Source organism: Helianthus annuus, chromosome 9, assembly GCF_002127325.2.
Source record: "Helianthus annuus cultivar XRQ/B chromosome 9, HanXRQr2.0-SUNRISE, whole genome shotgun sequence".
NCBI lineage: Eukaryota > Viridiplantae > Streptophyta > Magnoliopsida > Asterales > Asteraceae > Helianthus > Helianthus annuus.
This window is the reverse complement of record NC_035441.2, coordinates 3,750,119-3,765,077: the sequence shown is the minus strand read 5'-3', so window position 1 is coordinate 3,765,077 and position 14,959 is coordinate 3,750,119. Positions and strand designations below refer to the sequence as shown.

Sequence of the window (14,959 nt, the reverse complement as noted above, 5' to 3'; positions counted from 1 at the left end):
TATTTCCTGTGTAAACTTTTTTCAGTTCATTACAACTATTAGTATAGTAGTATGCATCAAGGTAAAATCTTTGTGGGTTTAGAATAAGTTAAACAACAGCCTTTGTCCAGAATCTTGTGAAGGTGTGTTATCGGCTTCAAACCCCTCAACAAGGTGTGTTGTTAAACAACATTAAAAACAAAGATGAAGGTAAAGTAGACACAGAGGCATAATACTTAACCATGTAGACACACTTAAAACACATTTATGCACCTGAAAAAAAAAACAAGCTTACTAACTATGCACCGATGTCAAAAGAAGCAAGTTCAACTATTGAATAAGCCCATAAGTATTAGAACACTCATATATAATGTATCAACAGGAGATTACTAACATGTATTTAGTTAAAAATTAAACAACTATTTAAAATTAGTCATAAGTTCAATATAATCAAAATCAACAGAATAGTTCATGTTCTTTCATCACATAAACGCCTGCCTCACAAATAGTAGTCCATATGTTACATCTAACATTCTTCATGTAAAAACACAAGATATAAACGATTCTGAAAGTTGAGTATGCTCAGAAAGGCGTACAACAGGAACAAATATCAAATCTATGAATCGTACTAATACTTTTTCAGACTTTAATCGCAGATTTGCATCCAACAAATAATAGTAATAATAAGCATAAAAAGAAAAAAAAAGAAAGAAACCCAACAAACAGGTTTCTCTTTGTGTATTGAAGAACCTAGATCAACACAAAACAAAAGTAAATGAAGGTTCATTGTTTTTTCTGATCACAACCCAACCACGAAACCCTAATTATGCCATATACGAATCTGACCTTTGCAGCTTTCCGCGATTTAGCAGTTGAAGATGTGCATTTGCCGGAGTGGTCTCGCCGATCGGAAGTTCACCGTCTTCTCTGTGTCGTGGTGTCTGTGCTTCTTCTCTTCCTCTCTCTCTCTCTCTCTCTCTCTCTCTGTGTTTTGATCTGATGGATTGAGGGGGTTTGATGTGTATCGAGAAATGGAAGTAGTGGGTGGCTGTTATAATAGCCTATTGACTATTGAGGTGCATGGAGAAACCCAAACGGTGGTAGATTATAAATGGTGAACGTGATGTTTATCCATAAGGGTAAATATTGTTTTTTGTATATAAATTAAAATTGTTATTTTTTGTTTATAATATTCTTTAGACCGGCCATGAACAAATGGTATAAAATATTGATGTCATCCCGATCCTGATATCGATAATTCTGATCCTGACATGTTTCGGTATTGGAACTGGTATCCACATTTTGGTTTTTTCGTTATCGGTATGGTGTTGTACCGGTAAAATACCGATATTTTCCCTTAAAATTCTGATATCTAACCGAACCGACATGTTTCTGTATTTGTATCATGTATTCATGAAATTTCGGATAGGAATTATCGGTGTCGGGGTGGGATCGGGACGGGATCGGTATTCGCTCATCCCCACTTTAGTTTTGTGTTCACTTAATGTGTGCGTTTGTAATTTTTATTTTGACCTGCTTTTAAGTTTTTGGCTTCTTAAAATTTAATATGTCATTTCTGTAGTGTTTGGATAATGTTTTTGCAAAATATGTTTCACTGGTTTTAAAATTAAAAAAAAAGTTCGATTGTTGTACTATTTTCAAATAGGAGATGGAAACGAGGAAAAGGAGAAGTAAACCGAAAAACCATGAATATACATTGTCTTTGTTTGTTACCTTAGCGTAACCCGTCCAACGGACGGGTATTAAACTAGTTTTTATTAGTCAAGTTGCTTTAGTATAGGCTTGGTAACTACAGTGGCGGATCCAGAAAATTTTTCCAGGGGATTTCTTTTGGTAGATTCTCACTTAATTTTCCCAAATCATCTAAGGTTTTCACTACATTTTTCCAAACCGAGGAGGTTTCCGGGAACCCAAGAACCCCCTGGATTCGCCACTGGGTAACTATAATCAAAATAAGCTCATTGACATGTTATGCATGTATTGTTAGGTAATCTAGTGACTTGAATATTAAAATATTCTTAATAATTGAATATGCAAGTTACGGTAAGTACCGAGTAGACACAAAGCTAGATAAGCTTAGTAAAATATTTATGAATTTGATGATAAATAACCGCAAACCAAGATAAGCTTAGTTGGTGGCATATGGATGGAGTTTGAAGATAAGTAACCACAAAGTTACATAAGCTTAGTTTGTGAAATGTTGATGATAAATAATCATAAAGCTATATAAACTTGGTATGTGAAATAATTATAGATGTTTGCTAATAAGAAACCATAAGACTAAACTTGGTATGTGAAATTCTTGTAGTTTTACCAATTGTGATTAAGTAGCCAATGGCATACTTAATGTCATAGGTGAAATAATAATGGTAAAATTTTATAGGCTTACAAAAAAGCAAATTAAGGATAAACTACATAAACTATGTTAATTTTTTTTGAAAAGACATAAATATCACCTGATGATGGCAAATGTAAAGAACTAAATCACGGGTGGAAGGATCACTATGGTTACATCAATTGTCAAAGAGTTCAATAATGAACGAAGAGAAACACGTCGTAAGTAAGCTTGTAGACTCATAATAATATTTGATCATTGTTATATTAAGTCAGATGATATCATGAGATGATAATAAAAAATAGCATACATACCAATTTGTAACTTAAAATGCAAATTGATTTTTAAAACTTATTATCCAACTTGATTTACTGAAGTTCTTTCTAAATAGTTCTTAAAACAAATATGGTAAATATATATTACTTAAAAAAGTAAGAATAAACTAGAAATACTCAACTCATAATATATAGTAACATGCTTAACAACATAACATCTTGTCTGGGTGGTGTAGTCGGTTATCACGCTAGTCTCACACACTAGAGGTCCCCGGTTCGAACCCGGGCTCAGACATATATTTATTTTTTACCTTTTTTTTTTTTACTTTTTTATATTATTTTTTCTACTTTTCTATAAGATTCTAAAGCTGAACACTGAAAAAACACTTACTATTATTTTTAGGGCTCAAATCATCATCATCTTCTTCAATCATCCACCAAAAACCCTAAATCTTCAAATCAACAACTCTAATGGCGGAAAAACCTCAACCGGTTCACGTTCTATACTGCGGCGTGTGCGGATTACCCGCTGAATACTGTGAATTCGGACCCGATTTTGAGAAATGCAAACCCTGGTTGATCCAAAATGCTCCGCAACTTTATCCAGATCTGATTCAAGGTACACGATTCGACTGTTTTCATTGATGATTTGATGTTAGATGATTGGAACATATGTTTGCTTTTTTGTTTATGTGTTTGATTTTGACTTTTTAGAGTCAAATTCGAAGGATGTTGATGGAGTTTCGGATCAGTTGCAGTCTTCTTCAATCGCAGATGCCACTGGACCTTCTGGTAATCCTTATTTTCAAGTTTTTTTAGTTATGTCTTTTTTTTTTTTTTTTTTACATTAAATACAAGCTTCCAGTAGCCTACAATGGATGAGCCACAATATGTAGAAAGTGTTTTGAATTATGTAATTGATTATATTTTGGATGCAGAAGGTGTTTTGATTGTATGATAGTTTTAGGGCATAAATTCGTGTCAACCCTAACCCGACTCGTTTAACTCATTTTTTTGTTAATAGTCATACATGATCATTAGTTATAAGATGGTTGTTGCTTGTTGGGGTTGTAAAATGAGTGTTATAAATAGTTATATTGAAAAATCTTGAAAATGGAATGGAAATTGCAAGTGTATCTTTAGAAAAATGGAAAATGGATAAAAAGATTTATGAAAGTTTTTTTTTTTGTTTAATACTTAAACGGGTCAACCTGAACCCGGCCCGTTTAAAAAACCAGGTCCTGTTAACGACCCAAAACATGTATATTTTTCATGTCGGGTTCAGGTTGGGTTTCGGGCCATGTCAAGAATTGCCACCCCTAATAGTTCTTTAATCTTTTAAACACCAATAAGGGGGTGTCATTGTGTACCTAGTTGTGTCAGTTGTTTGTTTCTGAAATTCTGTTTTGCATTGGTGACAAAGTTGAATCTTGTGGGATGGGTTAGAAACTAGAGGGCATAAATTGGTGTACACATGTACATTACCAACTTTCATGTTTATGCATTCAACTTGTTTTCACTCGTAACAAGAGGTATTTTGTGGTTGTTGAATAAAGTTTTGTGGTTGTTGAAAGGGGAATTCGCGATACATAGCACCATACCTTGTTTATGAACTGGTCTTAAGACTTTAAAACTCATTACTAAGCCATCAAAGTTTCACAGAAACTATAAACCTTTCACTACGTAGGGTATATGGTCAAGTTTACTTGAAATAATCAATTTTGAAATTCCAATGGTTGTAATAATCATAATGCTATATGGATATGAGTATGTTTCTCTATGATGCTATATTTACCTTCACTCTACTGTTTTTTGCTTTTACCACTGCTTTTGTCTCGGGTAGTTAGTACTCTTTTAGTGCTTGTTGTTATAGAGCTGGGGTTCTCTCTGGAAGCAGCCTCTCTATCCTCAATGATAGGGGTAAGGTTTGCCTACATCCCACCCTCCCCAGACCCTGCCATTAGCTTTGCTAATTGCGGGATTTACTGGGTATGGTTGTTGTTGTTGTTGTTGTTGTTGTAATAATCATGTTTAAAGTTGAGGGACTAATTTAGAAATGACAATAAGGCACATTTCTATATATTGTAATTTCATCTTTTTTGTTTAAACATAACGATAATAAAGTGTAGCGCTTTAAAAGGGAACTGAAATAGGGCCTAGGGCCTTTATTTGTGTGTAAAATGTTTTAAATTCGATTATGTGCAACATGCTATGTGACATAGAAACGGAATGAGTCTAGCTTTTTGTTTGTGATTTTGAAAGTACAACAACAACAACAACCTTAGTACCTTACCCAGTATAATCCCATCTATAGCCAAGCTATTGATAGGCTCTAGGGAGGGTGGGATGTAGGCAAGCCTTACCTCTACCCAGGGGATAGAGAGACTGCTTCCGGTGAGACCCCCGGCTCCAAAAACCATAACCAAGATGTAACATTCCAGAAAGCATACGCAGGCACACAGCTACTAAAAAAGTAAAAACAAAAAATACTACAAATACACACATAAATAAAAAGTATTTCTTAGTAAAACTACAAAATCGGGAAATGGTGAAACTGCCATATCACTCCTAAAAGAAACCGAAAGTTAACCTCCTAAGACAATAACCTAAAACAAAACCAGGCCAACCTCCTAAAAGTCCTTAACCCTAATCCTACGTCTCTACGATTTTGAAAGTGCAAGGTCTAAAACAGAAATGGACTTAAAGCAAGTTACTTTTTATATGCATGCAGCATTCTACACATGGATGCATGTATATATCCATAAGTAAGTTGGCAAGAGCCTTCATGCATGTGTTAATGATAGAATGCCGTAGCATCATGTGCATACTTAATAAATTTATCATCAATGACTATCCTAAAATCACGCATATACCCATTAAGTTCATTTGATGATTGACTATCCTAACCTCTCAATATGACATTACATGAAAGCCACAGTACGGAGTTACCAATTGCAAATTATGAATGACTAGCCTACGGTCATCTTTGTTATATTCGGAACAATAAGGAGCAATAGGGGATGATAAGTTGAAAATGTATCATTTTTTCATTGATTTGAGTATGTATGGATTTTTTTAATACAGACTATACTCAAAAGACAGCTTTTTTCTTACTACATACTCCAACCCGGAGATAGCTTCCAACAACTAAAATCTAAGTGCAAGGTGAAACAAGGATGGCATGATAATAACATCTTATATAAGTGTCGCGCTAGACTCTAAAAAGCAAACCGCAATTAGGGCTGGCAATAGATATCTGTATAAGACACGATTAGAGCTGTTTACTGAAAAAGTACACAACGTGATTTTTTTACTTTTTAAAAATAAATATAATTATGAGGTTAGGATCCATCATTTCTTCTTCTTAGTACATAAAACGTAAAACTGTGTTATAATCATGAGATATAAAGTAGTTAAACGAGTTGTATTCATGTTTAATACTTGTGTTACACGCGTCATTAGAGACCTGTTAAACCCGATAAGACACGATTTGCCAGTCCTAACCGCAATACACAATATGAAAAGATAGGACTTGATCAGTGTTGCTAATTAGCTACCATGGATGTCTCGGTCATGTTATGGGGATTAGGCATCCGTATCCTCTACTTCGTCTGCTCAACGCACATGTATTCTTCTTGTTCTTTCATGTTGTCTCGTCTTCCTAACATCAGTAGATTAACTACTCTAAAGTGAGTATAAAGATCTACAATCTGCACAGAAAAACTCTCAACACTTCATAACGTTTTTTCTACCAGGAGTATCCAGTGTTCTTACCATGGATGTTCCCACAAAAAAGGCCTGCAATGGTGTATCCTAGGGGCATGCACGGTTCAGTTCAGTTATTAGCCTCAACCGAAACCGAAGACATCAGTTAATCTATTATATTAACTAATCGGTTTTTTCGGTTAATCAGCTAGTTTGATTCGGTTAGTTTGTCGGTTTTCGGTTTGATTAATGACCAAAACCAAACGTGGGCTAATTTTTTTTGCTTATAAATACATGAAATGGAGGTATAAAACATGAAATACATGTAGAAAAGCTAGAAATATATGAAAATATGAATGGTTTGGTTCAGTTCGGTTAATCGAGGGTACAAAAAAACCGATAGCAATTTTTTGGTTAATTTAAGTTTCGGTTAATTTTGGTTTAGTTTTGTCGGTTTTCGCTTCGGGTTTCAGTTAATTTTCGGTTCGGTTTCGGTTAACGGTTCGGTTATCACTTACCCCTACACTGTATTCTTTTTGAGTGCTATTGAGTTTATTAATTGCCAGATTGAGAGATTGGTGTACATTTCTTTTACGGGCACTGGTTTTGCAGAGACAGATATCGCTTCTTGCATTCTTAACATCTCTAAGGCGATGTATGCGCATGAATTTTGGTCTTTTTAGAGCTCTGAGAGTCAAATTATGCTTTCATAACAAGTCACGAGTGCATAGAGCCATAGAGTAATAATCTCCTTATACGACTTTGCCTAAGCTTTTACCGATCAAGCTGTATAATATCAACATATTGTTTACAATTGTCTTTACTAAACTTTGTGATTTGTGAAATAGTTTAGTTTCTGTATGGCTTTATGCAATCTCTGATGTACATAACTTTTTATCTTTAAGCTTTTATTTTTCTTGAATCTAATCATATTCAACTCTCGTTTTTCGTACCTTAGGTTCTTCAGCGCCAAAGCAAGAGCCAGTCAAACGACTTCCTGGTGGAAAGATTAAAAAGAAGGTACACACTAGACAATTTGTTTTTCTGTAGTGTTTATGCACACAAGTCTTTATCCTTCAAAATTTACATTGGAGTTACCCTTGAACATCACTTATAGTAGTTGTAGATTACTATCAAACGCAACTATATCATATCGAACCATCGAAACATAAAATAGAGCTAGTGTAGGCCATCTAGGTATTCAAAAGTTTTTCATCAAGGCCACCTGTATAATACTGAAACTAGTTTATAGGCTGCAGAGAGATGTATATGTGGTTTTAGTTATATCAGTTGGAGCAAAAAAAAATGCTTGATGATGAAAATGCCCTTAGAATTTTGAAAAGACAAAAATACCTTTGATGTGATGTTAACATGTTTATAGGTTAAAATTCTTGTTTTAAAAAAAAAGAGTAAAATGTCATTTTCGTCCCCGAGGTTTGGCTACTTTTGTGACTTTCGTCCAAAGGTTTGTTTTTCCGCATCTGGATCCAAAAGGTTTGAAATCTTGCCATTTTCATCCAACTCGTTAACTCCATCCATTTTTTAACGTTCAGAGTCAGGGGTATTTTCGACCTTTTACACATTTTTTGTGATGATTAAAGGGTTTGGTGGGGGAGAAAGTCAACAGAGGTGGATCTTTATTTGTTATAATGTTTATTATTTTAATAAAAAATGTGTAAAAAGACGGAAAATGCCCCTGATTTAACGGCGAAAAATGGATGGAGTTAACGAGTTGGATGAAAATTTCAAGATTTCAAACCTTTTGGATTCAGATGCGAAAAAACAAAACTTTGGACGAAAGTCGCAAAACTAGCCAAACCTCAGGGATGAAATGACATTTTACTCTTAAAAAAATGTGTAGGTTGTCATCCTGCATGCTTTTGGCTGAAAGTGGCATGATTTACAGTATGTACGTGACTTTAATAAAAAAAGTTAATAATTTGGTAGCCACCACTTACATTATCCCTATGTGTTGTGATACCTATACTTTTAGCCTTACGTATGTATTTGATGATTTACAAATTTAAGAGTTAGATACCCGAAAATGTGCACTGTGACATACACAGTTACCAAAGTCATCCTCATGTATCCCTGATTTTTATGACTATGTATACGCTACCCTCACATCCATGCTTATAGGGCCGCAACGACACATTCACAAACAGATACGCAATAATTGAGACAGAACAACCTATGAGAGGAAGCATTTTTTTGTGGTTTTTTGATAAATAAGTAGGGGTGCAAAAGAGCCGAGCCCGAGCTCGAGCCTGGTCGAGCTCGAGCTTTGTTTTCAAAGCTCGAGCTCTGCTCGTTGGTAATTTCTCAAGCTCGGCTCCTTTATAATCTATTAATTAATATATTGAATAAAAATAATAGACTCATTTAGGCTCGCGAGCTCGATAAGTGAAGCTCGGGCTTGGGCTCATTTACTAAACAAGCTTATTTTTTAGGTTCGGGCTCGGCTCGTTAACAAGTTTAAATAAGCTCGACTCGTTTACTAGACAACTTTAAATAAGGGGTAAATGTTATTAAATATTAATAAAACCAATATTATACTAAGGTTTGACGAGCCTGATGAGGTTCACATGCCAAGCTCGAGCTTGGGCTCGATAAATAAACGAGCTTTATTGTAGGCTCAAGGTCGGCTTGGGCTCGATAAGGTTCGGCTCATTTCGAGCTTTTTTTCGAGCCGATCTTGAGAAGCTCGTGAGCCGCTCGGCTAGTTTGCACCCCTATAAAAAGGATTTTATATATATATATATATATATATATATATATATATATATATATTATGTTAATGAATTCTTTAAGGTACTCAATAGTATATTAATCAAACTTGGGTATCTCTGTAGGAGAAACAAGAAGTTATAATCGAGAAAGTAACACGCAACAAGCGTAAATCCATCACCACCATCAAAGGTCTTGACCTTTTTGGTAAGTTTAATCCACAACATTCATGGTGCTTTTATTTTTAAATTTTCTTGAATTGAATTTAAAACTATAACTTCAGGTATTAAACTGAGTGATGCTTCAAAGAAGCTTGGTAAGAAATTTGCAACCGGTGCTTCCGTGGTGAAGGTATACTTTTCATGGCTGCATATACATAGAGCAATGCATATCATAATAAAAAGTCATATTTAAATAATTGAAAATTCTTTTATTCTTTTAGGGTCCAACTGAGAAAGATCAAATTGATGTACAAGGAGATATTGCATACGACATCGTGGAATTCATTACAGATACATGGCCTGATGTAAGTGAACCTCTTTTATATTATCTTGAGATTGCTTATTTTTAAACTGGTTATTCTTGATGGATGCAAAATTACAAGTTTATCCTCAGAATGAAATAAGTTTTAAATAAGTTGCTTATCTGCTTCTGCTTATAGCATAAATTGTTTTATATAAACAATCCCAAACACCACATAAAACTACTAGGGATGTTTAAAAACAGTTATAATCGACCGAACCACCCAAACCGAGCTAAATTGACCAGTTCGGCCGGGTTAGGAGTAATACGACGTGCATTATGGTTTGAAAAACAAGGTTTCGAGGTTTGTTTACAGTTAGGAACCAGCCGGGTAAACCGAACCAGCTGAGATATTAATAAAAGATATGTGTTTTGAATCCATATATTTTTATAAAAAGTTAAATTATTTTTTTGCAGTTACATGAATTTAACAATTATAGTGGCATAGATCATTAATTAAACCAATTTCGTGCTCAAGTTTTTTTTTTTTACCTTTTTTGTTCGTAAAACCCTAATACTTAAAAGGTAAAACGTCCGGTCTTTATTTTAAGGAAATGAACGTGTTCGTGTTCTTTTGTGTTCGTTGTTAAATTTAGGCAAACAAACGTTCACGAACACTAATGAAAACAAGCGAACACAAACAAGCGTTCATGAACAAAATATGTAATACACTGATACTTATTAAATATTTTATTTGTCGGAATTTTGAAGTATATAAATAAATAAAAAAATTAAAAACACTAATGAACCATTGAACATAAGCGAACATAAATGGACACGTTACTGAACGTTCACAAACATAAATGAACGAACACGACCTCTGTTCATGTTCGTTTATTGAACTAAACGAACGGAATTTCTTATTCGTGTTCGTTCATTTATTAAACGAACGACGACCACAAATGAACTTTCACCCGAACGGTTCTGTTCGCTGAGCGTTTAATTCGTTTGCAGCCTTACATACCACTTTCTCAGAATATATAGAGGTGTCAAAATAGGTGGGATTGGTGGGTTGGGTTGGGTTGTCCCAACATCACTTTTTTAATTGAGTAAACTGCCATTTTGGTCCCTGAGGTTTGGTTACTTTTGCCACTTTAGTCCAAAACTCAAACCTTTTGCATCTGGGTCCCTGTGGTTTCAGTTTTATTGCCATTTTGGTCCAAAAATGAAATCAGGTCATACTTGTCTTATAAAATCCTGCAATTTTGTCATTTTCCTCAGGGGCAAATCAGGTCATATTTGTCTTATAAAATATGGTATTTATTTATAAAAAAGAAATGATCATTTTGCCCCTACGGAAAATGACAAAATAACAGGATTTTATAAGACAAATATGACCTGATTTCATTTTTGGACCAAAATGGCAATAAAACTGAAACCACAGGGACCCAGATGCAAAAAGTTTGAGTTTTGGACTAAAGTGGCAAAATTGACCAAACCACAGGAATCAAAATGGCAGTTTACTCTTTTTAATTTATTTTTGAATTATATATATAATGTTTATTTTTGAGTTATATATATAATTAATGTATAAAATTTGATTACAAGAACAATAACAGTAAATGACATCTAGTTTTATTTGGATATACCGTTTTACACGTCGCTGTAAGCATTTAAATACACTCTGTGGCTTGTGCCACTTTCAACCCATTTGGGCTGCCTTTTTAACTAATTATATTTTGAGTGTGCCTGTTTGACCCGTTGGAGATCATACCAAAACTAACCCATTTTCACGCAAATGGGTCAACTTTGCCACCTCTAGAAAACGTTTTGCTGGCGTTTGGTTTGTAGTTTTGAATCATCATGGGTATGGTTTTGGTAACATGGTGGAACCGTAATGTAAACCCACTGAGCTGCGCTTTTAACATATTCGTTGACTTTATGGTTAGCGAGTCGTTTTCATCTTGAAGCAGCAAAGATTAAAACTTGGTGAATTGTATGTTTACATCTCGTGTAACACGTAGTAATTTGGACGAAAGTGAAAAGTCAACTTTGAGTTCTACATTTCTGAATTTACTGTTAGAAGTCAAACTGCTGATGAACTGTCGAACAATACAGAATAACATCAATTTAAAAAATCTAATTCACACGTGTAACACGTATTGCAGGTTCCCGAAACGGCTATTTATTTCATTGAAGACGGGAAGAAGGTCCCTGCTGTGTGACTTCCAGAAACCGGATCAGAACTCTTCGTCGATCAAACTTTAAAAGACGCTTCAACTGTATGTTTTTAAGAAATGTTTTTGTCCACAAACAGTCCAATGATCTTCTGAATGATGTTATAAAGTATGATCCTGCAGTTGATATACAGTCGTAACATTGCTACTCTCTGGTTTATTACGAAGCAAAAACGTGGTAGTGGGTCCCACTAGTCTAGTAAGATAAGAAACAACGCTTTTTGTCGTTTTTATCATTGCACGTGCGCTATGTAGTTAATGTCGTCGATATATCGGTTATCTGTCCCCTGATGAGACATCGGTGCAAATTATCAGTCAGAATATCGGTACCGATATTATCGGTGATATTGACCGATATTGGACCGATATATCATCGATTTTCTTTTTGCTATTAGTGTTTTAAGTCTTAAGCAGTTCCTACTTGCTACAATTGTTAGTGTTTTTGCAAGTTGCAAAAGTTTAATTTGTTAATGGTATGAGAGTATACTAAATGGTTAATGTTAAATTGCTATATATATAAATTCAACATGATATTAAAAGTTATTGATGTACCACCGTGAATCTGTGATTACCGATATCTGATTTTTTACCACCGATATCTGATTTTTTACCGCATTAACTACTTAGCACCTGCGGCATCTTAGTTTTGTTATATGGTTTAGAAGATAAGCATAGATTATTGGTTTCACAAGATTAAAAAAAGAGTAAATTACAAGTTTTGTCCTTTATGTTAACATCAATTTTCAGGGGGGGTGTCATTTAGCGCAAAAGTTGACGAGTTTTGTACTTAACGTTTCAAAATCATGCATATATAATTACAAAACGAAAACCCATTTCTGCTCTCTCAAACCTCTTCCTCTCTCTCTAAGCCTTCGCCCACCACCACCATGTGTCGCCACCACCCTTCACCAACTCACCCCACCAAAACCATTATCCTCTCTCTCTACCCCCACCTACCCCTACCCTGCCACCACCACCCACCACCACCTCCACCCTACCATCACCGCCTTCACATGCTATCACCAGCCACCATCACCCCCCACCTGCCACCATCGTGAATACCCCCACCACCATCCACGTACAACATGACCAGCACCACCATCACGACTTTCATCATCAGATTTCTGGTTGTTACGGATCTATTCCGTCAACATCGCACCGAAACCACCTCTTCTATCGCAACCAACCACCACTCCACCACCATCAACTCCACCGTCGCAACCACCTCTACTTCGACCCCAAAACACCTCAAATTCCCATCCGAAATCCTCTTGTTTACAAACCCACAAATTAACACATAAGCTTCGACCAAGATCCGATTATGTAACCACTCCAATATTCTACTTCTTCTCTCAAGAAAAGTATTCAAATTGCAAACTGGTAAACATATACAATTACTAATGGTTTGGTTATTTCGACACCTCAAAATTTGCCCCTAAACCCCTCATGATTTATTTTTAATGGATTTGATTTTGAAGTTTAGATTTGAGATTAGTGGCAAGAACAATTTGGGTTTGATCTTGATGGCCAGTGGAGGGAAGATGAGATACATAGATAGTGGGGTTAGTGAGAGAAAAAGAGAGTGAGGGAAGAGAGAAGTTTTTAGTTTAGATATATTTTTTTATTTCTATTTAACAAAGGTAAGTTAGTCAATTCATAGAAATAAGGGTTGTTTAACCAAAAATGTAACTCAGTTAGGGTTAAAGGACAAAACGTGCAGGATTTTGAAACATTAAGTACAAAACTCATTAATTTTAAAGGCAAAGGACACTGTCTGCAATTTGGTACAAATATAAAGGACAAAACTTGTAATTTACCTTTAAAAAACTATTTGCTTCTTAGTTTTATTATATAGTTTAGATTCTTAAAAAAAAACTATTTGCTTCTTAGTTTTATTATATAGTTTAGATAAGCATGTTGAAGGAACATGAATGAAAAAAGGTATGTTTGTGCTTTTGTTTTTGTTTTTGTGGTGATGATTTTCATAGGATAATATTTGTTCTCTTTATCATATGGCCCACAAATCAAGTTTGGGATTTGAGATATGAATTGATTAAGGTTTTAAAGTAGTTTGGAATATAGAATCATTGAAGTTTAGTCAAATATCCAAAGACTTAAATGTCTAGTCACATGACTCGCATGCTCATGTATCTTCCATAGATTCTCTTAAAAGCTCAGAACTAATATAGATATGGGGTAAATTACAAAAGTACCCCTTTTGGCTGTCATCTTTGGGTTTAAGTGTTCTAATAATACACAATTGACAAATTACGTAAGATTTTATTGTCCTGACATAAAAAGGAAAATTATATGTCAAAATGCTAGATTTTATATTTTATACCCACTGAGCCATGGTGTAGCTAGAGGTCAAATTTTCACTCATGTTGTATTCACCTTTTACGGTTTTGGTCATTTCTTTTTTAAAATTATGGAGTTTCACATGAGGGTATTCGAAAAAAAACAGTATAAGCTTGAAATGAGGCTGGAGCATTAGTTAAACCAAAGGACATGAGGGTATGTTCATCGTTTCAAGTCATTTCTATTTGCGTTTCACTCATGATCTCTATACAGTGGCGGACTCAGGAATTTTTCTATGGGGGTGCGGAATATTTTTTTAATGATTTTAGGTCCCTAGGTATATATAAGAAAAATCAGTTTATATGGGGTCGGGTCACGTAAAACAAAAGAACATCAAACTAAAATTTATATAACCATAAAAAAACATGTCAAACGTCATTATAAACATCTTTAAAATTGTGCCCTACAGGTTTTCATTTTTTGAAACCTATGCAAAACATTATCTAGAGTTACTTTTCTAATGGTTCATCATGAGAAATCTCGTCAAAACTTCCCTACTCATGGTTTCTATCACATATAAATCGATCCATAATTTTCAATTTTAATTTTCAAGCCCTAGTAAATTCTAGAACAAAAAAAAAACATCAAAACAACATAATCATGCTACTAAAGTCTAGAACAACAAAAAAAAAAAAAAAAAAAAAAAATTCATCAAAACACATAAAATTTCAAACTCCTTTAAAATCTCTATAACTCTATTTCTCCTAAAAACCACAATAAACAACAAAGAAATAAAAAAAAATAAAAAAACAAAGGTACCTCGTTATATTTTGTATTCCAGGTGATGGGGTGGCCTGAATCAAGCTTTTCCGGTGAGAATGCAGCCGCTGCCGTCGTGCCTGTTGACTGCTTTCGTGCGT

The 14,959-nt window shown here is 34.6% G+C and overlaps 1 protein-coding gene and 1 non-coding gene across 2 annotated transcripts; both read left to right on the top strand.

Moving 5' to 3' along the window:
• Positions 1 to 2,831: 2,831 nt before the first annotated feature.
• On the top strand, positions 2,832 to 2,905 carry TRNAV-CAC. Its single transcript has one exon. It is a non-coding gene; the product is annotated as a tRNA-Val (tRNA).
• LOC110877037 (translation machinery-associated protein 22) lies at positions 2,889 to 12,026 on the top strand. Its single transcript, XM_022125196.2, has 7 exons — positions 2,889 to 3,229; positions 3,325 to 3,402; positions 7,274 to 7,335; positions 9,168 to 9,249; positions 9,326 to 9,393; positions 9,485 to 9,568; positions 11,673 to 12,026. The coding sequence occupies exons 1-7, from the start codon at positions 3,082 to 3,084 to the stop codon at positions 11,727 to 11,729; spliced, it is 579 nt and encodes a 192-aa protein (XP_021980888.1). The 5' UTR covers positions 2,889 to 3,081; the 3' UTR covers positions 11,730 to 12,026.
• The last annotated feature ends 2,933 nt before the right edge of the window (positions 12,027 to 14,959 follow it).